Source organism: Rhinolophus ferrumequinum, chromosome 4 (assembly GCF_004115265.2).
Source record: "Rhinolophus ferrumequinum isolate MPI-CBG mRhiFer1 chromosome 4, mRhiFer1_v1.p, whole genome shotgun sequence".
NCBI lineage: Eukaryota > Metazoa > Chordata > Mammalia > Chiroptera > Rhinolophidae > Rhinolophus > Rhinolophus ferrumequinum.
The window spans coordinates 356739-383931 of record NC_046287.1 but is presented as its reverse complement, the minus strand read 5'-3'; the positions used below and the strand labels follow the sequence as shown (position 1 = coordinate 383931).

At 51.0% G+C, this 27193-nt stretch overlaps 1 protein-coding gene across 2 annotated transcripts in view; it reads right to left on the bottom strand.

The window, feature by feature from the left end:
* DLGAP2 (DLG associated protein 2) overlaps positions 1-27193 on the bottom strand; it is a 452087-nt gene that overhangs the window by 296926 nt on the left and 127968 nt on the right. Inside the window, exon 1 of one of the 2 annotated variants that reach the window (XM_033104759.1) lies at positions 312-467. The exons of the other annotated variant lie outside the window; for it this stretch is intronic. Within the exon in view, the coding sequence (XP_032960650.1) occupies positions 312-345 (34 nt within the window). The 5' untranslated portion in view covers positions 346-467. Of the gene's footprint in view, positions 1-311; positions 468-27193 lie in introns of those variants that run through there. 2 annotated transcript variants of the gene reach the window in all.

The window sequence follows — 27193 nt, the reverse complement described above, 5'->3', positions numbered from 1 at the left end:
TGTCCAGTGGTGACTGGGAGGGCGGTGCGCTGGAGGCCGAGCTTGTCTTCCTGGCATGACAGCCGAGTGCCCTAGGCCACTGGCCGTGCAGACCTGTCCCCGGTCCTCCACGCCCAGCGGAGGCTCCCTGGAGGGCAGGAATGCGCCCGGCGGTGACAGCGGCTTTGGAGATGGGCACCACACTTACACAGGCCGGCAGCCGCGCTGGGAGGAGGGCCAGGAAAACGTGCTGCCCCACCGCTCCCGCTCCGCCCCGCGCCCACCTGCCACCACCGCCCGAGGAAAAGTGAGAATGAGTCATCCGCACTTACCCAGGCAGCACTCCCGCTGCGCGGCGGGCAGCATCCAGACGCCGAGCCAGGGGCTCAGCCGGCGCGGCGCGCACTGAGGAAGGCGCCCAGTCCCTGCAGGGGGGCCCCGCCGGGCGGGCGGCCCCGACCGGTCAGCGCCGCGTGGATGCCGGGCCCCAGGGCTGTGCCCCAGGAGTGCACTGCAGCGCGGCGGGCACAGGCTTGCGATGCGTGTCCCACATATGCAAGTGCGCTGGAAAACACGGATCTGGAGTGCGCTCCGTGTGGACCTGGGCCGCCGGCTACACGGCGGCGAGGGGCGGCTCCTTCCTCCTACCACAGCCGGCCAGGGTCACCGACGCCTCCATCTCGGGCACGCTGCCCCCCAGGCCCTCAACCACAGAAAGCAGGGGCCTCTGCCCCCTGGTTTTGCTGATAAATGCTTGTGATTTCATTTCACAAATGATCCCTCTTTAGGCAGGAGCCACCTATTGTGATGATATCATTTGCTCCAGTGCCATAAATGGGCAACTTCCTAGGGCGCGTCACTGCGCTGACGCCACGGGTCTGTGTGACACTGAGTGGGCAGCTGATCGGAGGCCCGTCCACCCAGGCAGCTCCTACTCGTGAAGCACAGTGCTCCCCGGTGTGTGAAAAGTTACAGATGGAGTGGGGAGCCCTCCACTCCAGGGCTGCGTCTGCCTCCAAAGAGGTCCTCCCTGGAGGCCAGCAGGCTGGCGCCTGTCACGACCCTCCCCCAGGCACCTGGGACCGCCTGGGGCAGAGAAGGGCAGGGAAATGTTTTCTGCTGACTGCTAAGGGCTCGGGCCTGTGGACGCTGCTCTTTAAGGTAGAGACCCCAGCTCTCCACCCCCCACACTGGCACACGCCTCACTCCAAAACTCCTGGTGGGAGGGAGGCAACCAAACCCAGACAGGCCGCGGCCTGGATGCGACGGTCCGCCCAGACTTCTCTACGTGGACAGCCAATGGCCCGAGGTCTATTTAGATACACTGTTTCGTCATCATCTGTGCCACAAAGCAAGCACTGGTAAGAATCAAGTACAAGGAAAGACACCCAAAGTTGAGTCTCCACGTGGACATGTGAAGGAGCCATTTGGGCAGATTTCCACAACACAATCTTCTGGGATGTGCCCTCCACTACCCTCGCGGCCTAACTAGTTCTCTCAGAAAAGGCAGCTTCCATGGGCCCTTTCACCTCAGTACCACTGGCTGGTGGGTGAAGGCTTTGGGGTTACTGAGCCCGCTGGTCCCCTGGGGAACACATCTGTGGGTCCAGCAGGACGCTGGGAGGTGTCCTGTTTCCACTGGTTTCAGTTCTCACCTGACCAGTTCCCAGCCACCATGTGGGTTCGCTCCCGCCCGGGGAGTGGCTGTGAGAGTGCCCCACTGACACCCACGCACAGCCCGTGATGTCAGCACACAAAGTGGAACAAGGGCAGGAAGTCCGTCTGAGTCCGTGTCGGGGAGCGACCTCAGGCCGGGTCTCAGGGGTCTATGGGACACAGACGGGCAGCTCACAGGCCCCTCTCAGACGAGCGGAGGCGCCCGTCACGCGAGCTGAAATGTCAGGTGTTTCACTCTGTGGGGACATCACCATTAACACAGTGTGAGCGGAACAGTATCCCCCAAATTCACTCCACCTGGCACCTCAGAATGGCACCTTGTTTGGAAACGAATTAATTACAGATCTGAGATGAGACATGGCAGGCCACAGCGGCCACAAAGGAGGCCACGTCGTGACAGTCCAAGACGCGCGACGTGTCCACAGACCACGGAACAGCGGGGCCGCCAACACGCAGGTCTGTCAGCTCTTTTGAGGTAAACACAGGTAGGTGTTCTCATCGAGGCAGACTGACGTTCAAAGGTTTAGGTCACACGATGAAGTCACGTCATCGTGACCCTCTCACTTCCAACCCTGGGCTCCGAGGGGCCGTCCTTCAGCAGCTGATTTTCATTTGTCTACAGACGCCCATCTTCGTTAGAAGTGATCAGAGGAAGTCTAGTAGGACCGTAAATTCCTGCCCCTCAGGTGACGACTGCAAAACTGGCTTTTAACGAACCCTCCCAAGCCCGTAACCAAACACCACCGTCTGGGTCGTCGCTGTGCCACCCAAGACTTGAGAATTGCTGACCAGGCAACTTCAAACTCCATCTGAAAACTCCATTGCTGGATTTATGGGGTTCCAACAGCTTCCAGAACTGCTGCCAGTCCCTAGCGTGTGGCTGTGTGCTGGGTCCAGTAGCAGACAGAGTTGTCTAGAGAAACACAGCCAATAGGACACAGATAAGCACGCAGACTTAGCACAGGAATTGGCTCACGATATGGGGGTTGGAAGTCTTACGACCTTCCATCTGCAGGCTGCAGCCCCAGGAAAGCTGGGGCTGTAACAGTCTGAGTCCCATTTGCCGAGAACCAGGAGCTCCGATGGCTGAGGGCCGGAGAGGACGCCCCAGCTCAGCAGGGCGAGAGTCCTCCTTCCTGCCCCTCTCTGTTGTGCCCAGACCCTCCGTGGACAGGGGCTGCCCCGCACTGGGGAGGGCCACCTGCTTTCTTCAGTCTACCAACTCAAATGCGAATCCCTGCAGGAAACCCCTTACAGACAATTCCAGAAACAGCATTTTACCAGCACTCCGGGCGTCTCAGTCCAACTGACACGAACCGAACCACCGGCGTCCAGACGGGGTTCAGACTTGTTCTCATGCACAAAGAACAACCACTGCCTGCGAAGCAGCATCTCAGTCCCAACAGGAGGGGTTTCAGCCACGTGGTGGAGATGAGGCCACTGTTATTTTGTAAATCAGACAAGAAGCCCAGTGGAAGTCCACCCCGAACCTGGTGTCCCCACACAACTGGCTGTGCTGGCCCGATCCTCCCAAAGCTGCTCCGTGTACCTGGAGCCCACGCTCATGAGACTGTTGTCATAACCACAGATTGATGCCGAACCACAAAGACAACACGTTTCCATGCTTTATGAACACTGTGCCTGAGTCCCGACACAGACAAGGATTTAAGGGTCAGTGAATACGGGAGCTGGAATCCCAACGCTTTATTTCTCCAGTCTTACACATCAAAGTTCCAACAAGCACTTTGTTATGCTCCATTAAATGAAAGATTATTTTGCCTTTTGTCTTCTTGGTGGCACATTTTAACCCTTAGTGTTGGTATCAATGAACAGTCACAATTCTTAAAGATGAAAGTCTACAAGCTGTTTGCAAATAAATCTCCCTCTGAGAAAACCACCAGAGGCCGTCTTCTTTGTCTGGTCCCTGAGCATAAACCCAGGAGGATTTGCTGGAGTTTAGAATAGAGATTCCTAACCTTCTTTCAGAGTTGGACTTAAGAATCAAGAGACAGTCCAACTAGTAAGTTATAGAGACAATAAATAAACTATAGATTCTTAGGGCAATGCCATTTATAGCTACAAAAGGGAAGAGTAATTAATTAGTCTTAATGATTTATGCCGTTTACACAACTCTCACAATGGACAGTAATTTAGAAAAATTGAAAATACATGCAGCATTTGAATCTTTGGATTAACATGAACTGTGTGCCGCCCAAAATTACGTGTATTAGAAGGTATTTAAACTTAGTCACGTTGCCTAATGACCTACATCAGGGTGTCCAAGCTGCGGCCCACGGGCCAACTGTGGCCCATGATCCATTGTTAATTGGCCCACAGCAAATTCCAAAAATACATTTAGTTTACTTAAATAAACCAGGTGAGGCAATACGTCCTTCACCTCAAGTGAGTGGCCCGGCTGATTGTGTATTTTACCGCATGTGGCCCTTGGTGAAAACCGTTGAAAAAAGTTTGGACACCCCTGCTCTACATTAATCCAAACTGTTAACGGCAACTCATCGCACTTGTGTGTGTATCTAAGGGGACCCTGCGTGCCCGGGTGTCGAAATCACACTCAGCTGGAACACTCTCACAGGCTTTGAAGGTGAAGCTGCAGTAATAACCCCACAGCCCAGAGCCATTCCTGGAGGTGAAATATGACGTCTGGCACTTGTGCTTCTTAGGCTGAAGGTCTGGACTCTTGTCGTTGGCCAGGAGTTCTCAGGTTTAACAAGCACTGTCTCGAGTTTCTTCAAGGGGATTTCTCCTTATGACATATCCCCCCCATATTTTGGGTGTATTCACTACAAAGTGAGGGCGGAAAGGGTTCAGTGGGGTGACTTTATTGAGCTGCCCACCAGGGACCATTCGACATGTCACGGCATAACCACCTTACTCCCTACAGCTGGTCGGAGGTCGGGGCAGTGACCCGGGGCAGTGACCCCGACCTACAACGAAGCGGGCCGACGCCTATGGACACTAAGTAACCCTGGGGCTACTGTCCTGCCTGGTGGCTCCGGTCCGGCTCTGTCTGCCTCAAGCGAGACACGGACAGACGCCAGCACCACGCTGCAGGACTGTCACGAGCTCCACGTGAGGCAGAGCCAGTCTCTGTACTGGGAGTGGTATTCACTAGCCACAGGCTGGGCCATGATGTTCCCGCTGGGCCAGGGTTCCCGCTGGCTTAGGGCAAGGCTGTAACCCTCTTCTATGACAAATACTGGTTCTATGACAAATGAGACAACAAAGGATAACTCCGGCAATTCATGTCGAAAACATGGAAAAATCCTAAAAGTAAAAGCATAAAAATAAGTATGGGAAAAAGAGGAGAAAATAATGAGAGCAAGCTAGGATGCACAGAAGACAGAAATGTGTAAGCTACAAGAATCCAGTCCTCCAAATGCACAGAATATTTAAGTAAAATAAAACTGAAACGCACAGACTAAAGAAGCCATATATGCATGCAAGAAACATGAGTGGAGTGAGCCATGTGGTCAGGCCTCTTGCAAAATGATTCCACATAATACATTAGACTAAACTCACTTAATCAACAATTATAATGAAAAACACCATGGATAGGTTTTCCAGACACGTTAATATAACTTTTAAAACCCTCGAATGTTACAATGAGTTGCCATAAGAAGTGACACAATAGAGGGATAGCCTGAGCTGCTCACTTGGTGGAGACTGAACGCACGTGCCTGCAATGCCATGCTCTCCCTCCATGACAGGACTCTACCCGCTCTTCAATCCCAGGACCACGCCACGTCCTACTTGTCAAGACTAAGACCCGCTCATAGCCTTCTTTCCAATGACTCTCTCTGTACTCAAGCAGGTATTAATTCCCCTTACATGTACATATGAAGAAGCTGGGTCCAGAGAGATGAAGTACGATGCCCAAATCCATGAAGTACAATCCATGAGAGTGAGGCTTTCTCCCCATGCTGTCTTCCCCATGCAGAAGCCTTCCTGACGTGCATCTGGATGCTGGCCCACTGAAGAGTAAGCAGCCCTGGGCTGTTTTCAGAGTCATAGAAGAGAATTTGGCATTGAGCAAGGAAAGACACTGGCTTTAGATTCCTGATGGGAAACGTTTGCCAACAGGACTATTAAATAATGCATTTGGACTCTGAGTAATAAGTACAAAATTTAAATGGAAAAATGTATTATCTGACATGAACATTAAACCAGATAAAGACCTAACATATCCATGGACAGAGAGCCTGGATCATTTATCACAGTAATACAAAGAGGAGGGAGAGGAGACCGAAAAAGTTTGGATGAGTCTAATCACCGTCCTTACAGTTTAAAAAGAAAAACAGAACTCAATTTGTCAGTTTCATAAATTGGAGCTAAAAACTTTAATGAACTCATCTTCTTTTGTCTCACCTAAAATAGATCTTACAAGTTCCAAACCAGTGGCAAAGCCACTTTATGTTTTGAGATTGTTAGTTTCAATACATAATTGGACATGTAAGAAAGTGGTCTTATAAAAAATTCTATCAATAGCCTCCTTTACCAAAAATGTCTGTTCACAGATTTAATTCTTGGTAAAAAGTCTGGAAAGTTGGTCTATACAAACCTCTGAGACACATGTGTATGAGGTGTGATCAAAACATATGGTAAATGTTTAAATTAAAAAATTATTACGGTAAAAGACACATTGCCATTAATCCCTCTCAGAACACTCCCCCTCGCTTCCAACACACTTATCCCGTTGTTCTTGCCACTTTCTGAAGCAGTTCTGGAAGTCCTCTTTCCTGAGTGCCTTTAGTTGCTCTGTCGTGGCTGCCTCCATGTCCTGAATTGATTCCAAATGTTCACCTTTCGTGGTCATTTTGACTTTGGGGAAGAGCCAGAAGTCACACAGTGCCAGATCCGGTGAATAAGAGGGATGAGGACACACCGTAATGTTTTATTTGACAGAAATACCGTACCAGAAGCGATGTGCGACACGGCGCGTTGTCATGATGGAAGATCAAACCGTTTGCCATTTTTCAGGCTGTTTTCTATGTACATCATTTCTTAAATGCTCGTAAAGACACTCAGGAAAGAGGACTTCCAGAGTTGCTTAAGAAAGTGGCAGGAACGATGGGATAAGTGTGTTCGAAGCGAGGGGGAGTGTTCTGAGGGGATTAATGGCAGTGTGTCTTTTACTGTAATAAACTTTTTATTTTAAACATTCACCGTATCTGTTGATCACACCTCGCATCACACATCTGTAACTGTCCTCCTGAGCATGAGACACCTCTACGTTTGTTGCTATTTAATTCTGTGCGTGCAATTTAATGCTTAGTGAAGAACAAGCTATTCTGTGTGTCATGTGGTAAGAATGCTGCTACCATTGTGTCCTAGTTCTTTTCATAAAACAACTTTACTCTTTTAAGTTGTTTTCAAAAAGATTTAATGACAACATTTGGTAATGAAAAATCTTTCTAGGTAAGTATGGTTTTTCTTTACCATTTAATTATTTGGGAGGCGTTTGCTCTGTCTTCAAAAAACTCTTGACCAATATGATAACTAGCATAAAACTAACATAAGGTCAAACCCTAAATCCTGGGCATACAATCCAAGAGGGGAATGACAAGTTATTGTTCATTTGTTATTTACTTTTTATATTATTGTGGAATTGCATTGAGAAATATAAATATTTACAAAATATGTTTTGCAAAATACAGTGAATTACATTACCTTAATGACACCTATGATCCAAAAATTTGTATTTATATAATGGTAAAACGAGCCTAAAATGCCTAACAGTTTGTAGTTACAAACCTAAGATTTTTTGCCTAAGAACGAAGCTCAGTCATTTAATACAGACACTAAAATAGCAATGCAATTTTTAACACTGTGTCTGACTATATACACAACCACTGGGGATTTTCCTGAGCCCCTCAGTATGTATGCGTATGTGCTCAAACCAGGAAAAGAAAAAAAAAACAAATAAATACAGGAACCTTCCAAGAAACACTTTGCAGGGAACTACAAGCCTCCAATTTCAGCACTCTGGATGACGAACAGCTCCCAGTAGTCAAATGTTAAACCTGAAACCAGGAAAACAAGCAAGTGGAACAGCAAGTTTGTTGTAGCATTTACCACACAGACTTCTTTACACAGAAAGACCTACATAAAAGTTAATATTCCTCAAAAGGACCCTTCTGATCGTTTGTAAAATATAAACCCGGTAGCACTTGCTCTAAAAGCACCGAGGAACAAGTGTTTATAAATGGGATAGGAATTCGTTCTGTTAAAAGGGAAAAAACTACAGTGATGATAAAGAAAAATAAAAGAGTAAAGTCTCGGCTCTTAAATAATAAAATGATGTTTTGCTGCTCGCCAACATGCTACGTTACTCGCGTGGTTGCTATGGTGACATGTCAGCTCACTCCCAGCACGTCAGGCAGGATTGTGGGCCCTTCCCAGCTCAGCCCCGGGACTGCCCGTTTCCTGCGGCAGCCTTCACGCCAACCAACTGGCCACGGCCACCGGGCCCCCTGCCACTGTCCTGAGGCAGTTTCACCATTCGCTGAGTGGCAGCCACGCATGTCACTGCCTATGCTTTCCCGTGACTGGCTTCAGTGACCACTAGGTGGCTTGGACAGGACAGTGCAGGGCTTACCCCCACCGTCCTGAACGCTTCCTCTGGGGCAGCCAGGCTGGCAGTGGTCCCGCCTTCCGAGCCCATGAGCTCACTTGTGTGGAGTAGACATGGGGAAGTTTTGTAGCCTGGGAGCTGAGGTCAGAAAACACCCAGCAACCTGACCAAGGGCATTCGCTGCACAACGGGGAGAAGACTCTACCCAGCATGTACGGTGATTGTACCTCACCCACATTTTGATTCTTTTGAATAACCCAAAATCACAAAACAAAACTTACTTCACTATTGCAAAAATACAAACAGCAATGTACGTTTTACTGCCTACATCTGTAAACAAACACACATACAAATGAAAGCTCAGGCCTCGTCATACAGTAACTACGGGGAGATGAAATGTGAGCAAACACACAAATTATTTCACATTCCCTTTCTCCTGACGGGCTCGTGGGTTTGTGTAGCCTGGGCATCCTTGGTCTGCTCCAGAGACAGGCATCGGGGAAAGACAACAGGTTGAACCGTGAAACAGGAATGAAGGCAAGTGCTTCTGCTCTCGGGTACAATCTGTTGCCCCGTTTTCACAGGGCGCATCTCGGCCACGCTGGCAGCGTTCTGAAGCCAGTGCTATTACGTTATGACGAAGTCCACGTCATCAAGCCCCAGAAAACCCACCAGGCACTAACCAGGCGCATTTCTCAGGTGTCCAGGCCACTCACCAGGCAAGGCACCCACATGGGCCATCCCGACATAGCATTTCCTCACGACCCTGCCCTGTCAGCAGTCGAGCTGCCGGAGAGCCCGGACTCCTTCTCCTTTACCCAGACTGCTTCTCCTCCCCCTCCCCAGACCCCCCTCAAAATCTCAGTGCGACTTCTCCCGAGGACAGTCCATGCTGAAACCGCCTCACACAGGACTTTGTCCCCTGAGGCTCAAAGTCAGGGCGCACAAGCCACTTAACTCTGACATCACGCAGCACTTGGCACCTCATGAAAATACGTCCCAGTACCTGTGGTAAGAAGGAAGAAGTAAAGGGATGAGAAAATGAAGGGAAAGGGAAGAGAAAGGAAGGCAGGGTGACATGTCGACGTTGAAGGAGACACTGGACGTGGTGGGCTGACGTGGGGGCCAACAAATGCGAGAGCCGAGGGACGGGCGCTAGTCCCAGGCGGTGCCGGTGTGTCCACGGCCATGACACGGGAGGGAGGGAGCTCGGTGCCCAACACAGCTGCCCAAGCAGGAGGGGACGTGTGCCGTGACTTCGCCGAACATGTGTGCTGTGGGCGCTGGCTACACCCTCTGCATCCCAGGGGGCGTCCCACGGTGAGCACCTGCGCACTACTCAGCCAAGCTTGCTTGCTTTCATGACTTCATAGCATGGCAGCCCTTAAAAACAAAAGGCCTCCCTAGCTGTGCCAGCTCCAAGGTGAGGTGGCCACAGCCGGATCGCGTTAAGTGTGGCGGGAATTGCGGGAGAGGAACAGGTCTAAGCTGAGAGGCGGTCGGGGTGACTGCTGCTGGTGCAAAGCCGCAGTGCCCCCAACTCCCAGAACGCGTGGCACTAGTGACCCTCCCCACGTGACCACCACGTACGTACCCTGCTGTGTCACTGTAACGAGACAGTCCCCACATGCCATCTTACACCGCAGGCACTGGATTCATAAATCTGTGCCTCTGCTTCCAAATTCCGACATCCATAAGTGCCCAGGGGTCTGCACACCCCACACACGTCTGAGTAAAACAAGCTGTGCTGAGAGGACCTGAGGCCTGTCCCAACAGCACGGCCACGCTCCGCCTGCCCCGGGGGCACACTGCCGCAGCGGCCTGGCCCGCACGGCGACAGCGCTGCAGAGAGCACAGCCCCCCTGCTCTGTCACACCGGCTGGCAGCCCCCAAGCCTTCCCCGCAGCTGGAGGCAGCTGCTCCCGCCTGTGCACCCGGCCTGGCCCGGCCAACGTCCCTCAGGCTGCAGGACCCGTGTCTCTGGGAAGCTCGCGAAAATGGAAATGCAGGTCCTTCATCGCGCTTGCAGACCCACCCATCCGTCCACGGCTCAGCATCTGCACTTTAAACGAGTTCCCGAGAACGAGGCACCCGCACAGCTGTGTGCTCAGATGCTGCCTCCTTCAATGGTGGGAAGTCAGCGGCAGCTCAAACCCCCAGAGCAGGGGGCTGCAAGGAAAACGCCGTGCGTGGGCCGTGGACACCACGCAGGAATGAGTCCAGGCAGTGTGAGAGCCCAGAAGCTCTGCAAGGATCTACTTACGATTAACGTTTCACAGTGCGTGAAAACTGCATACCACAACTCACGCCTGTCTTCTGACAGTGTACAGACAGCATACGTGTGTGTCTGCACATGTGTGTCCCTGCACATGTCTGTGCTTGCATGTGAACAGTGAGGTGTCATGCAGGGTCTCTGGTCCCGCTCCCCACATAAGAACACAGGACATGGTGAGGCCAAAAAGGAACACCCACAGAGCCATAGATAGGGGAGTCACACCACTATATTCTCGCTGGCAGCTGGGTTGGAGACACAGGAAGTAGAATCCACATAATCCGCAATCCGCCATCCACGCTTGCTAACCCCACTTGCTAGCCGCAATCCGCAGTCTGCTTCTCTGCCAACCAACCAACCCACTAGTATAGCCACGGCAGTTCTATTAGTGGCTACTGGTGAACCAGTAATAGCTGATGGCCAACTAGTCACAGCCGACGGCCATCTACTACCCGAGCCAGCACCTTCCCACGTGAGGCCGAGAGCCTGGAAACTGCTCTCTGGGACTCTGTCCCCACAGGGGGTGACCATAGAAAAGCTTCAATGGTGGTGTTTCAAAGTGGGGAGTATGAAATAAACAGCGTCTTCGTCTTCTATAGATTCTACCGTCCCCAAGTAAATGCTGCTTATGGAAACAGACACAAGAATACAATACATTTAACATGAACAGACAAAGGCTCAGCCCTTCCTCCTGTGGAATAAACAGGCCTTAGAAGGAGGGCTTGCCTGCTGCCGGGATTCTTCTCGCTGGGCCGGCCTTATGGGGAGCCCTTTGGAGCAGGCCAGGGGAGAGGGGGTGCTGGACATTTGAAGACGCTGAGATCCCCGAGGCACAAAGGGCCTTCATGCTGGACATGCCAATGTTTAATACTACCCACAACGTCACCACGAGCTTTCCCAGTAACCTAAGAGACGACGAAGATGATAATATCCTCACAATGCAAAACGCAGACGGGCACTCGGTGTCTTTTAGCAAGTTGCTGATGGCCTCCTCAACAATCTTTCCCCTTGGACGTGTTTATGGGAATTTATCCTAAAATGGGAAATAACTTCTCAAGACAGGTACATAACTTGGCAATCACTTATCAATCTCATTCTGGAAATTCTGTAATTTATCATATTTCCTGAAAAACTGAGTTCCAACTGTGCCTCAAACAGTAGCGTTACTGCCATTTTTCTACCTTTCGTTAATACAGTTGAGAAAATCACTTATTCATATTATAAGCACACTGAATTTTAAAGTGAGAGAGCACATAGGAGGATCTCTAATTCCAACTGTTCGTTCCATGGAGGAAAAACGAGGCAAAACCACCAGGTGGGGGAGCCATGCCAGGACGGTGGACGGCACCCATTGGTCTCGGGTCACACCATGTCCCCCTCTCTATAGCCCAAGTTGAAGCTCATGGTTTGTACCCAATTTCTCCAAATTCTGTGGCCCAATAAATGCACTCTGCTGGTTAAACACCTCGTCAAGCAGGAAGGGAGGACACTGCCATGTGCACACGGGTGGGGCCGCACAGGGAGAAGCTCGGGCCTCTCTGGTGGCACAGGGTGACTGAGCAGATGAGCCTGTCCCCGCAATGTGGCACGCTCCAGAGCCAGCACTGACGACAACCAGCAGGGCCCCGGCGCAGAGCAGAGCACTGGCTTTGCTGTGGGTGGAAGGAGGCTCAGATGCCACCTCCTTTCCATCCTGCATGACAGAGGATGGTCACTGCATTTCTGCGAGCCCATGTCCCCTTTGCAAAACGGAGATGGTAATGTCACGTGCCTGAGGGTTACGTAGAGGGCGCAGCAGGCAGGTTCTGAGCAGTCTGTATGCTTTGCAGACACTCTCAGTAAACCCATTCTTGTGAGTAGGCTACACTTTACAGACCAAGCCCCGCGGCTCAGGCACTGAACAATTTCCACAGCAAAACCGTCTCCAGCGGCCACGCCAACCAGGCAGGTGGGCCTCAGACTGAGTCACACACAGTGCTCTGCAGCTGCACAGGACCCATCAGCCACCTCTAAGGGCCTCAGGTTCTCCAGCACAGAGGAAAGGCTATATTAGACCTCATACAGGCTACACAAGTAGACCCGTGGAGTAAAACTGAGAACCCAAAAGGAAACCATTACCAGTGATTTTCCACAAGAAGCCGAGATAATTCAATGGGAAAGAATCATCTTTTCAACAAATGGTGCTGGGAGAACTGCATATCTACATGCAAAAAAATAAATAAATAAATGAAGTTGGAGCCCTACCTCACACCATATGTACAAAGTCATTCTAAGTGGATTGTTAAGAGCTACAACTATAAAACTCTTAGAATAAAGCATAGGAGTAATTCTTTCTGACCACAGATTCAGCAATGTTTTCTTAGCTATGACACAAAGTATCATAAAGTGTCACAAGTGACAAAGACAAAAACAGGTAAATTGGACTTCATCAGCTTCAAAACTCTTGTGCTGCAAATACACCATAAAGAAAGTCAAAGCCACCCACAAAATGGGAGAAAATATTTGCAAATAATAAACTGATAAAGAATGTGTATCCAGAAAATGTCAATCACTCTTATAGCTCAATAACAAAAAGCAAATACAGTGGTACCTCAGTTTTCAAACGTCTCCGTTGACGAACATTTCAGTTTATGAACGCCATAAATTTTATGGATCTATAGTACTATTAGATAGTAAAATTCATGCTGAATTTGTAGTTTTAGAGGTTGATTTTAAAGGTCTGGAACAGATTAATCCATTTTGCGTTACTTTCTATAAGGAAACTGTACCTTGGTTTTTGAATGTTTCAGAACTCCAACAGTCTTCCGGAACGGATTACATTTGAAAACCGAGGTACTACGATAACCCAATTTTTAAAATAGGCAAAGGATCTGAACAGATATTTCTCCAAAGAAGACATACAAATGGCCACTGATATGACACAGGGGTCATGCTCAGCATGGTAGCCACTGGGGACGTGCAGATCAAAGCCACAATGCCTTTCACACTGATGGGACATCCATGACAAACACACCGACACCCACTAGCGCTGGTGAAGACGTGGAGCACCCGCAGCCTTGCACACAGCTGGGGGCGCAAGGGTGCAACCACCGTGCACACCGGGGCTGGTGCCACAGCAAGTCAGAGTGACCGGGTGGGGGCGGCAGCAACCCACTGCTGTGTGATGCCCAAGAGAAGTAAAGCCAGGCATCCACAGAGTGCTGCCCACAGCAGCAGTATCCAGGTACCAGGACACTGGGCCAAATGCCCGGAAACTGCGAAGTCAGCAGAAAGTGAACAACGCACACACTGTGCGCCCCACAAGCATCCCTGTGAATCGAGCTGAGTGGGGACCGTGCCTCCTCCTCTCCACCCGTGAGAAGGCGTCCGGACCCACAAGAAGCCTACTCACTGTGAGAGGGCGGAGAGGGGCAGTGAGCGGGCTGGGCTGTGGGCAGGGCAGTGAGTGAGCAGTGGGCAGGGCAGGTAGCCGGCTGTGGGCGGGGCAGTGGGCGGGGCAGTCGGTGTGAACCGAATGGGCAGTGGGCATGCAGTGAGTTGGGCAGTGGGCGTGGCAGTAGGCAGGGCAGTGGGCGGGGCAGTTAGCCGACTGTGGGCGGGGCAGTGGGAGGGGCAGTGGGTGTGAACTGAATGGGCAGTGGGCAGGGCAGTGGGTGTGCAGTGAGTTGGGCAGTGGGCGTGGCAGTAGGCAGGGCAGTGGGCGGGGCAGTAGGTGTGCAGTGAATGGGCAGTGGGCGGGCAGTGGGCGGGGCAGTGGGTGTGAACTGAATGGGCAGTGGGCGGGGCAGTGGATGTGCAGTGAGTTGGGCAGTGGGCGTGGCAGTAGGCAGGGCAGTGGGCGGGGCAGTTAGCCGGCTGTGGGCGGGGCAGTAAGTGTACAGTGAATGGGCAGTGGGCGGGGCAGTGGGCAGGGCAGTGGGCGGGGCAGTGGGCGGGTAGTGGGCGGGACAGTAGGCAGGCAGTGAGCTGGGTAGTTAGCCGACTGTGGGTGGGCAGCGCCTCCATTGCAGCAGAGCCAGCATCTCCATTGGGACTCTGGGTCCCACACCCCATGTGACAGCGCAGCAGGGAGCCACACTGAAGTGACTGTCAATGGGCCTCTCTAGTCATTTATGTACATGCACACCCAACCTGCAAAGTCACAAACGCACAGCGGCTGGGGACTTGGGAGGATGTAGGTCATAAATTTACATCAAAAGAAGAAAGACTTCCAGCCTAGAGGTAAAAAGGAACGTGCACCTGGGTGGACGCATGTGGTGACATTCTTGATGGGAAACGGCAAAGCAAATGTCTCTAAATGCAGGGGTATCCCCTCCCCCAAGTGCCACTAAAGGAACAACCGATGAGAGCAGTTGGGAAATAAAGGTGATTAAACACACATTAGGCTTCAAACAAAATCACTTTCTGTGAATCACGGCCCGGCTCCATGCTATTTACCACTAATTTACTAGTAACTGGACAGCTCTCATGCTGCTGGGTTGCTTTTCATTATTTTTAATAGAAAAATCTTCAATAAACTTGAACAGCACATTTCTTGCATTCTCTTACCTACTCCCTTCACCAATTAAAACCTAAAAGGCTCTGCATTTGCATCCTTACTACTGGAACCACGGTCATGCTCTGCAGACAGCCTGGGCCGCGGTCAGGAGCCCTTCCATCAGGTGCCAGGGCCCTCACACCCATGTTTCAGCGAGTCCTTACTGCGGACCTACTGTGTGTCAGCATGCTGCCGGATGTGGACAGAGCATTGAACAGACAAAAGCCGTCCCACAAGCTGACGTCCTCGTGAGGGCAGCAACAGACAAAATAAATGTTTACGATTAGGTGGATACAGAAGAGGAGAAAGAGATGTGTGTTGAGCCTTTGGCACGACACAGTGTGTCGGGGCGACAAACACAACCGCAGGGAAGCAGGAAAGGAGACGACGGGAGTGGGTCAGGTTGGTGGCCTCAGTGCACAGGGGGCCATGCAAACATCGGAAGGAGCATCCCCCAGGTCAATGGACAGCAAAGTCACTGTGCCTGGAGCTGAGGGGGCCGGTGCTCGGGGGTGCAGACCCTGCGGGCTGGCGGGCTCTCAGGACTGAGGTTTTTACAGTGAGTGACATGCGAAAGCCACTGGGGTTTTATTTGAAGGCATTGAACTCGATGAGTCTTGGAAGGACCCGGGGTGTGGCCGGCTTGAGGGCTGCCGTCGCCGGCCGGGAAGCTGCCATCGAGAGCAGGCAACCAGCAGCCTGGCTGTGGACGGAGCCAGGGCTGCTGGGTGTGTTTGGAGTCAGGCCGCGAGCATCTTCACAGAAAATGGGACCCAAGCAGCCCCGTGGGGACACCACACACATCCCCCGCCAGCTAAGCTGGATTCCTCCTCTCCTGCCACCTCTTTTCTTGCAGCCGCCTCCCAGGGGCCTCTGACGTACAGCCATCCTCTAGTGACTTCCCAGCTGCTTTTCTTCCCCATCAAAGGCAGCAGGACCTTGCCGGGCAGAAGAGGCTTGAGCCACTGGTCAGTGCCTGAAACTCACGTGATCCATTTTGCCAACCAACAGAAATGCTGGCCAATCACCACCTGGTCACATGACATGTTTAAATTCTGGCTCCGCGTCACACCTGGTGTACATCCAGGAGGACCCACCGACCTGCCCCCGGAAAGGCCCCACACACCTTGTCCCCCTTGGTGTCCCCAGCAGTACTTTCCGGTGGCCTTTGCTGTCACTCACCTCACCGTCGCACTTGTCCCTCTGCTGTGTGTCGCTGTGGCCGAGTCCTCTGCCCACAGCCACAGTGGCCGCTCCCACGGATGACTGCTTCCTCAAGGGCAGAGCCTGCCCTTCCCACAACCCCAGCTGCCACTGGAACCAGCGTCCCCAGCAGACGGGTGCTCAGGCCTCGGGGACGAGTGTGTCCCAGCCCCCACCCTACAACCACAGACTGCACCCGCTTCAAGCTCTGGGGCCACGTGGTAGACGCCTTTCTCCTTCCAGCATCCTAGGAGCCATTTCCAGCACACACACCCGTCAGAGGCCAGCAAGGATGGTGGAGCTGCTGCCACAGGTCCACCCGCCGCCACCACGCACCTCACCGGCTGGAGGCCCTGCCAGCTGTCTCCTCGGCCTGACCTGGGGTCCTCATGGAAAGTGTCTCCTTTGTCGCCTAGTGATCTCCATGGCTGCCCCCTCTGCCACTTTCTGTGCACACCTGTGTAAAGCGTAATTCCAGGCCGACTGCTTGCCTCTGAGGGTTCACTGTCACTGTCACAGACAAGCAGCGATCCAATGGGGACCAAGCCCTGCACGGTTCCGGAGCCCTCAGGAGTCCAGCAGACACCTGCCATCTAGGGATCAGCTGCTGGCCTCCTACCACAGGGCACGTCACAATGGACCCTGACACTGCCTTCCAGGACACCCTGCTTTGGCAGGTGCCAGCTAACACCTGTGCCCCAGTCAGCAGGGTGGCCAGACCAGACGAGCAGACCCCAGTGGAAAGCAGTCGCTCAAAGCAGGCAGGCGGGACAAGCTTCGTCTGTGCGGGCCACACAGCAAGGAACACGACTCCCCAGAGCAAGTCAGTGCAGATGCAAGGCGGTCGTCAGCCGTCTCACTGAGTCCAGTTTGCAGGCTGCGGACACAGGTCACAGAGACCCTGCCTGTGGTCTGCGCCCCGAGCTCTACAAGGTAGGAGCACGGCTCCATCGAGGGGCCACACAGACACGGTGGCATGAACTCCCAGGACCGCTAGGTCCTGAACGAGACAAGGGGACCATTGTGGCCGTTCCAGGCTCAGGTGCGAGGTGATCGGAGCTTCGTCCCACTCGCAGGAAGCAGCAAGGATCTCGGAGGACCCTTCTCCCCAGAGGACCCAAAGGACAGCAGAAAATGTGCACAGTCCTACGTAAGGAGGACAGGCAGCTGCCCCACCACCACCTGCCACCCCGTCCTGCAGGCTTTGCAGAAACGTCACCTGTCGGCCTACTTCCAGGGCCCGAGGACAGCAGGACGCACGCACCATGTAGGTCCCAGGTCCCAAAGGGACAGGAAGGGTCACGTGCATCTGTCCACAATTCTCATTAGCTTACTCGTGGTTTATTTCCACATTAATATTAGTCATCTCTCTCTGGTTTCCTCATCCACCACAGATAAAATGTGTCCCGATTTTTAAAAAGACGGAACCTCTTAGCACACTGACAGCCACAGGGCGAGAAGAAAAACGTGAGGAACACCGGACACTGAGGCGGACACACAAAGCCACCACATACGGAGACGTCGGAAGGGGCAGCTGGGCACGTGACCCGCCCGGCACCGCACAGCCCGAGGGCGCTGGCTGCCTGAGCCTCAGCATGCTTGCTGAGGGGAGGAAGCCTGGGTCTCAACTGCCCACGTGCCTGCGGGGACACGTGTCAGGCCTCAGGCTGGCAACAGAGGCTGGCAGGTCTGCAGGACGACCCTTCACGGCTGCGCTAGCAGCCTGGGGCGTGAGGGTCAGGAGCGTGACATGGGGTCTGACCAAAACCCCTCAAAGCAGCAGAGTGACTCGGTGACCAGGGCCTGGCCTCCAGAACGCCCAAGATCTAAACAAAAAGATAGTTTTTTATACGATGAGCTTGAGGGTGTCCGGCCTTAGGAAAACCAGGAGCACAAAGTGCCAATACTGACCCTGGTTTATTTCGCCAAATTTAAATGAGCTACAGTTATATGTTGCTTTTAAGTTTTATTTATAATTAAGCATCTCAAGGACCAAGGACAGATATGTCCCCTAAGGAGACGTGGAGAGTCATTCTGCACCACATCCCAGATTCTGTGAAAATTCAAAACGCTACGTCACTACCACCAAGTAACTGCGTGGAGGTCTGGTGCATCTCATGAAGGCGCCCTGCATGTGCCCTTCCAGTCCTGGGTCACAAGGGGCACTCACAGGACCGACATGGTTCTGGGGGCAGACAAGGTGGCCTCTCAGTGGGAAGGCACCTTGGCTCGGTGCCCTGGGGACACCCAGCCTGCTGCAGCCTTTCCACGTGCCTCCCCTGGGCCTCGCCCAACCCCGGCGCTGCTGGGAAGTAGCTAATGACGGTGCTGTTTCCATTTTACAAACAAGGAAATTGGGGCCAAAACAGAATTTCTGAAAAATCACAGTTCACTTCATCCGAAGGTCTCCCCCCAGGTCAGGTCCCCTGAAGGCGTAAGAGCTGGATATAAGTTAGAGAGACACAAGCGCGTCCCATTCAAAAGGATGGACGCTCAGGAACCTGCAAGGACGTGCCCCTATAGGACGTGGACACACGACGCTCGCAGGACACAGGCTCCCTGAAAAGCGATGGGCCTGTCGGCCTCACAGTCCTTCCCATCCACACCTGCTTCTGACCCCGCCTACTGGCTTCCGCATTTTGGTGGCGTTCTCTTATTCCTTCCGAGGCCCCTACTTCACACAGAAACGGACCGCAGAAGGGGGCCGTGGAGCCCAGCCGCGTCCGCTGACCCACAGCCGGGCTGCGGTCAATCACCAGGCCCTGGCACCGGGCGCCTAACGGGCTGCAGGCTTTGTTCTCGTCTCTTTTCCACAGTGAGGGTGAGGGCATCAGTGGCACCGGACGCCCCCTGGCACGGTCACGCGCACCCAGGGCCCGTGGTCCCTCTTCAGCAGAATCCCAGCATTGAGCCCAGCAGCACCGGAGGCAGAAACCCCGCCTGGGATGACGGTCCAGTTATAGTCCCGCTGCCCAGTGTCTGATGGACGGCCCGGCCGCACAGCTTCCGACGTCAGGGCTGCTCTGGGCCTCCCATGAGCACACGTGCAAAACACTGAACACAACGCACAAGTGCACAAGCAATGGGAATTCAGAAATTAGCAAGTATGGTTTTGTTTTAATATTCTAAAAGCCAGAAACTATAAACAGCCTAATGTCAATTCTGTTCTAACATGTCCTGGGAACCTATTATGTGACAGGCACCACTGTAGGGATAAAAAATTGTGTAAAATATTTGAAATAAATGTGCTCCTAGTCAGGAAAATGGATAATCTGGGGGAGGGGGTGGAGGGGGAGCACCACAAAATAAAAAGACAATTTCAATAAATCGTGGTGACAAAAGCACAGCTGAGACCAGTTTAAGGGGTCTCGACAGAACGCCAGTGGGCCGTGAGCACCAGCCAGCTGGGGTCGCGGGGAGCAGCAGGGCCCGTCCACAGCCCACCCAGCCCTGAGGGAGCCTGGGCCACTCCCTCCACCAGGGCCAGCAGCTGGCCGGGCCCCCCTCAGTCACTAGACGCCCTGAACGGTGGCTGTCGTCTCGAGTTCTGCGCTGAGGTGGGTTTGCACGCAGCTGTGGGTGAGCAGGAGCGACGGGTGTGTGACACGTGACTGGCCCGAAGAAACAGCCCACACATTCCATCGTCCCTCTGCAGCCTGTAAACTACGGCGTCTGGACGGCGTTCACCGAGCTGGCTGATCACCCACGGACGGTGAACATGCTGCAGACTCTCCCGGCACCCCCAGAACCAGCAGCCACGAGCAATGACCACAGGTGAGGGTGCACGGGCAGCCAGGTGGAGGGGAGACACAACGGCCGTGCGTGCCACACGTCCCTGCCCACACGGGGACAGGCCCGCTGCGGGCTCTCGTGCCCACCCCACGGGGACAGGCCCGCTGCAGGCTCTCGTGCCCACCCCACGGGGACAGGCCCGCTGCGGGCTCTCGTGCCCACCCCACGGGGACAGGCCCGCTGCGGGCTCTCGTGCCCACCCCACAGCCACGGTCACAGGACACCCGGGATCCCCCTCCGTCTGGGGAGAGGAGGCTGTTTGGAGGTGCAGGCCCACTTGGGGTGGCTTGGGGGGTGGCTTGGTAGGTCCTATGAGCACTTACAAGGCCCCTGCAGGGGGGACAAGGCGGCATAGAGGGACCAGCTCGGGCACTGGGTCTGCGCACCCGTGGCCACGCCGCGAGCCAGGACAGCCCTCAGAGAGTAAGACCTGGCGCTCAAGTCACTGGGAAGACACATGTTACTTAACAGCGTGGGAACCGGTTTAGCAGTTGCAGCTGCACAGACGTGTGGCACGCGTGTACCTGTGCCCCGGACGTTGTAAGGATGGGCCCTCCCCGTCCAGGACCCACAGCAAACGTCACCCTTGTCACCTGTCATGATCTCCAGCCTGTCCTTCCCGTCAAGCACCCTGCATCGTTCGTGACTTCTCATTTTCACTGTGGCGTGTCCCTTTCTTGTCCCCTTTACAAGTGGCAGTTGACTTAGAAATCGAGGGGACACTGCCACTAGGAGTTGGACTCAGGCTTTGTGCCCCACGTCACAGCCACCCCAGGGCTCACAGCCCAGAGGACACTGCTGGCCACAGCCTCCCGCACTGACTGTGTCCAGGAAGGCAAAGCAGACACGCTCCCGGTACCTCCCAGGTGCCCGCCTCAGGGCCGCGTGCACGGCAGCTACTCCATGCACAGCACGGAGTCACCTCTTACTGAGTATCTGCCCACGGAAATCTGGTCTTCTTTTAAAGCTTGACTCTTTTTAATAGCAAGTGTTTCATTTCTTGTAGATAATTTTCTCAGCATGGGTTTAAACATGTTAACTGTGACTATTTCAGAAAGACCTCTTTCCCCTTAATTACAGCAGAGGTCACAGGACCACGCAGAAGTACTGAATATATGCTTGAAAACCAGCTAGAAAAGTCCCATTTGTGTTTCAAATGCGATGACAAACAGAAGAGCTCTGGGGTCTGACTGCCGAGGAACAAGCCCCAGCCTCAGCCTTTGCTAAGTCTACAGCCGTGGCTGGCGGGCCAGCCCCCCGCACTTCAGACCCTCCGTGTGTAAACGGGACAGCGGCACGAGCTGAGGCGGGTGGGTGGAAGGAGAAAATCTACTTCCTGACGTAGCACGGGCCCCAGAATGAGCGGTAAGTGCCAGTATGGCATGTTGCACAGGGAGGTGAACCTTTCAGCGAGGATTCGTTTACGTGGTTCGTGATCGTCCTGTGAGCTCAAACGTGGTGTCACCCCTCACTTCCCACACCAGGCCCGCTGCGGAGCCTAAGACCACCTGCAGGGCTTCCCATCCCACATCTGCTCTCCATTCCTGAATCAAAGGATTTCTTCCTGGCTTCTTGTTCTTGAAATCGCGACAAAAACATGGGGGGGGGGAGATTTAAATTGGTCCACACTCTAGAGAACAGAGAGGCGATGAACCCTTCACTGCCTAACTCATAAACCTGCAATTTGGAGCCTCAACATTATTCTGGAAACTACCAAATACTGATGCTTAAATTCATTCTCAAATATTACTTGTTTGATCCTTAAGAAAGGTCCATTTTTTTCCCCCAGTTTTGCCTCTTATAACTTACTTTAGAGAGTTCAATACACTCTCTCAATAGTTTAAGTATCAGAGTGCTTTACAAACAAAAGCATTTTGATTAATAATGGTATCATGCCATAAAATAATTTGCATAGGTGAGAGTTTTGAAAAATTGTAAATATTATTTAAATATTTTGTTGTCAAAAAAATGGCCTAAGATCACTGCACTATACACCTGAAGCTGAACAATAATGAATGCCAACTATAACATTACATATATATGTATATATAGGTATGTATACATTTACAAGAGGCAGAGTACAGCATTAGGAGTGGAGATAGTGGAAATGTAATGGTTGTGTGCGATGTTAGAGGGATAGTGGATGGGGGGCGGGGGGTCCACAGTGTGAGGGATATAAATGATAAACGTCTAAGTAAAAAAAAAAAACAAAAAAACACAAAACACAAACAAACCAAAAAAAAACTCACAGATACAGACAATAGTTTAGTGGTTACCAGAGGGTAAGGGGGGTGGGGGATGGAGATGAGGGTAAGGGGGATCAAATATACGGTGATGGAAGGAGAACTGACTCTGGGTGGTGAACACACAATATAATTTATAGATGATGTGATACAGAATTGTACACCTGAAATCTATGTAGTTTTACTAACAATTGTCACCCCAATAAATTTTAAAAAAGAGGGGAAAAAAAACCCTGAAACTTTTAAAATAAACTTTGGGGGAAAAAATGGCCTAAAATAATAAACATTAAAGCAAACATATGGAAATGACATGAAATTATGTTTTTGTTCAAAAATTGCTCAGCAGGCTTCTGGTTGAAATAATATTCAGTTATCAGGCTTTTGGGTAGACACAAGAGTAAGAAGTTATATCCAGCACATCCTTGTTTTGATAGTAATTAAATGAGGAGATAATAGTAAAAGCATTCCTTCCTCCCAAAAAGTCTACAGAGGTAAAAAACTAAACTGAGATTTAAAATAGCACCATCACAAAGCTAAGAAGTCAGGACTAGCAACCGTCAAAACAGATACATGTTAAAACAAAATTCTTGACAGATTTGAGATAATCACTTTGAAATCAAAGGGGTAAATGAGATCAGAAAAGTTAGAGAAAAGATGATAGGATGGAAAAAGAGAATCCACGATAAAGATAACTGATCTGGCTAAAGGAGAAAATTCAATAAACAGCATCATATGAAAACATAAACAAACAAGAAACAAAGTAACTTCAGAGATAAAGTAGGAGAAAGTGTCTGTCATGAAGACACCACCAAAAACCATGACTGGCAAGGCATTCAAGAAGAGAAGAGGCTACAAGGCGTCTTGAGAACTAGGCTCAGAAATCGTACAATGTGCCACATTGTGCTTTTCCCTTTTTATAAGTGCTTTTTTAAGTCTGTCCACAAATGCTAAACATATACAGAGGGTGTATGACATACAATATAAGTCAACAAGCTCGTGTACACGTCGGCTTACTCACCGAAGGATCAAGAAGAAATCACTATGGAGATTTTCTACTGGTGTGTGTAGAAAGTTTAAATTAGCCTCAAGAAGTTTTATCTGGACACACCTGCCACGTGCTGTGACCTGAGACTTACTGGGCAGATTAATCCAAACGTGTGTTCTGTTCCTGTGAACACGGTCAGGCAGATGCTCACGTGATGCGCACAACAAGTCATTTCTTCTAAACTCCTGTGGTGCTGAGTCCACGGGAACTCTCTGTCAGGACCTCCTGAACTCTTCTCTTCACACAGTTTTTGGTTTACTACTTTTCTCATTAGCTCTTTTATTTCCTGCATTTCCTGTTTTAAGAAACACGAGGCACAGGAGACACCGATGAGCTTTTCAAGCTCTCGACTGCCCCCCAAAGCCTGTATAATACTTAAACTTGGCACAATTTCCATGCTTTCTTCTGATGATTTCTCAACTTTAGACAGCAACACCATGCATCTGTAGAGAAGTTTATAAGAGTCTATTTGAGCCCAAATGACCAAATTCCGGGAAGCGTGATCCCCAATGTGCCACATTTTGTGGATACAACCAAATCACATGGCCAGCCCAGATCCCAGGAGTTGGGAAGGAGAGTCCATGAAAGGGTCCTTTATGATCTAACACAGCCCTGTGTGACCAAATCTTCTTCTTCCTTGATCAGTTAGCATGACTTGACACTATTAACCTTTGCACCCCCTCCTCTGTCTTAGGACAATTTTATGGATGGTATCTGCCCAAGTTACTCTGCTATAGAGGACACATGGAAGAAAACCAGGCACTCCTGCTGAGAGCCTGTGAGTCACCAGGTCAATGACTGAGTCCATGCTGGATCCAGGGCACCTGCCCCTGACTGCAGACACGCAAGTAAGCAGGGAAAGACCTACAGGAGAACGGCACAGCTGAACCCAGATCACACAGCTGAACTCCAGAAGGCTGACTCAAGAAAGAACTGATGCAATCACTTAAAAAAAAAAAATTGGAAAGGTTATACAATATTCTAAATAAATTTATACAGAATACCTGATACCAAGAAATATCTTGATTGTGTAATTAAGATTTAGGTACATTTTTTGAAAATTATCAATTGTGTAGTCACAAAGGAAGAAATGAACCTGGTGTGATACATCTCTAGAGCAACGTTCAATTTCAGAAGTTCTACAGGAAAATGTGGTCCAAGGTTTTTACACCTAGCTAAGTTATCCTTCAGACAAACATTAGGCCACAAGTGGTCCTTTTCCAACATGAGTAATTCAGGAACCACAGCACTCGCGTACCTGCGTTCAAGAGGATGTCAGCTCCGTAATAAAATTTAGCCTCTCAAAAGGTAAGTGAAAAAAAATCCACAGTACGAGAATTATTGCAATCAATATTCAGTGCTAGAAGACAATGGACTAGTACATTAAGATCTCTAAAGGAAAGAAAGTATGTGACCCAGAATTTAAGATCAGCCAAGCTTTCCTTTGACGATAAGAGCGAAAGACAAGCATTCTCATCCAGAAAGGAAACCATAAAATAAAGACCCATGGCCCATGTTGAAAAAAACAACTTGATAATAAAACTAACCCACCAAGAGATCAAAACAATGAAACCAAGATGATAAAGCCACAATAAAAGGAGTGGTGGTGAGCACTGAGCCCACGTAAAACAGGTCAAAGAAAGCCTGGGGCAGGGCTGGGTCACGTGACACAGCTACTGTGGACTCTGACCAACAGACTTACAGAAGTGTGTGTACACGCGCGTACACACACACACACACACACACACACACTTAAATTCTGTGGTCTCTAAGAATATATTTAGTGTTCTAAATATAAAAACACTACTCTTGTTTTTAATGTTTTTTCTTTTTATTCTTAGACAGCCTTTGAAGGAATTACATGTACTGGATGAAGAAACATTTAGTGAAACATAACAATGATGTCAGTTTCACATCGGTTTCTTACTTTCATTAAAATCAGATAGTTACGTTTTATATTTCTATGAAAAAATATCACATAGAAGGCAATCTCATTTACAAAGTATTTCTGAAGTTTGCACTGTATGGATTTAGTTTCAGTGATGGTTATACCTGGGCGGTAGGAGTTCTGGTGAACATCGACCTTCTTTTAGTTTTCCATGTTGGTTCAAGGTCATAACATGCATTACTTTTCATTTTTAACAAAAGATAAATTAAAAAGGAAAAAATATCAAGTAAAATTACACAGCTCTTCTAGTATTTAAAGAGCACTTTAAAATTTATTTGTAATTTTCGTGAACTAATTTCAGTATTTGGATTCATTTTTCATGTGAACCACTGGGGGCTGATCTTCCATCTGAAAAATAAATCTCCAAAAGCATGAAGCTTCCATGAAAACTTTACTCAGAAACTGAGCTGAATCAGTAGCAAAAATCATGAAATATTTTCACAAATTGTGATCATACTATTCTGAATCCTGTGGGTTGTTGTTGTTTTTCTCGGGTAACTGCCACACGATGAATGAAAGAGGCCACCACACGGATGCGACACTTTACGTAACTGTCCCCATTGCTGCAGAAAACAGCAGTTAATAACGACCAACACAAATTCTTGTCCACGTTGAGTATTAGCATCTTTGGACCGATTCCTGGTCTATGAAAGGTTCCAGAAAGAAATTCTGGAAACGAGGTGAAACAGTGTAACACTGCGAAGGTGACGAGGGAGCTCGTGGCAGGAACGTTTAGCTGGACACCTGAGCGGCAGATGTAGCCGGCACGCGCGACGTGCGGCCTTTCACGGTAAACGGTGCTAAGCCCTGCCAGGCTGGGGCCTGGGTGTCACGGTGAGCATTGCCGGGGTCTGGCTGCAATGGCCTTGTGGGGATTCAACTCCAAGGGTTCTTTTAAAGGCAGGTTCTTTTCAGAACAGTCTGAACACACCACGCCTTCTGCAGGGCCCATCTCTGCTTCCAGGTGGACGACAATGCTGTCTATCAGGAGGGAGCTCACTGCGGACTGGCAGGCTCACTCACGAAGGCACGTCGCTGAGGTGGACACAACCCACTTAGGGTGTGACTGTGCCTGCCAACCCTCAGGCCCTCACAGAACATTCCTGCGGCTCTGGAGCAGGCACACCGCGCAGAAGCTGGCCCTGCAAGATGCCAGCAGGACTGCGAACCCCAGTCAGGGTCCGTTCCCACAGCCAGAGGAGCTGTGCTCCCTCCCAAACAGCAGGGATGACCCGAAAAGCAACCTGGGGTGTTTAGGGGACTGACGGGCCCTGTATCTCAAAGCCAAAGGGAAAGTGCGTTGCCCTCAGTTCAGAGGTCAGTCACCCTGGTTCATCTGCCGTCCCACAGCTGCTGTCAGCGCTGGAACAGGACGGGGCCGTGGGGCCCAAAGAACTCAGTACCCGGGTTCCGGGAACTCCCCTAAACGGCTGTGCTTGGTTTTCTCTGGGTCTGGTTCCAGAGACGTGACTGCCCTCGTTAGAGCCGACAGAGAACAGGGAGAAGAGGCGGGCAGAGCCCAGCCGTGCCTCGCTGGACGCAACAAAATCCTGCCTTTCCCGCTCTCCATGTCCTCTGGCCCTGTGACCAACTCTCCGGGGAGACACACTACTGCTGGCTGCTTCCACAAGGGCTTCTATGTGTGCTGTGACCACCCCGAAGGATACAGGGCTTGCACACTTCTGATTAGGCATCGGCAAAGCAGGCTGAACCGACGCCACACGGGATCACTTGGATGTTTTATAAAAGTGATTCACGTTATTTTACCCGAAAGAGTTACTATCTGTAAACAGCTGACGCTGAGATTGGTTTCTTATGTATCCGCCATCCTGGGACTTAAACAGAAATAGGTCTCAGCCATTTCCTTTAGGGGGAAAGGGGGGACTATCTCAGTAGGAAGCAGCT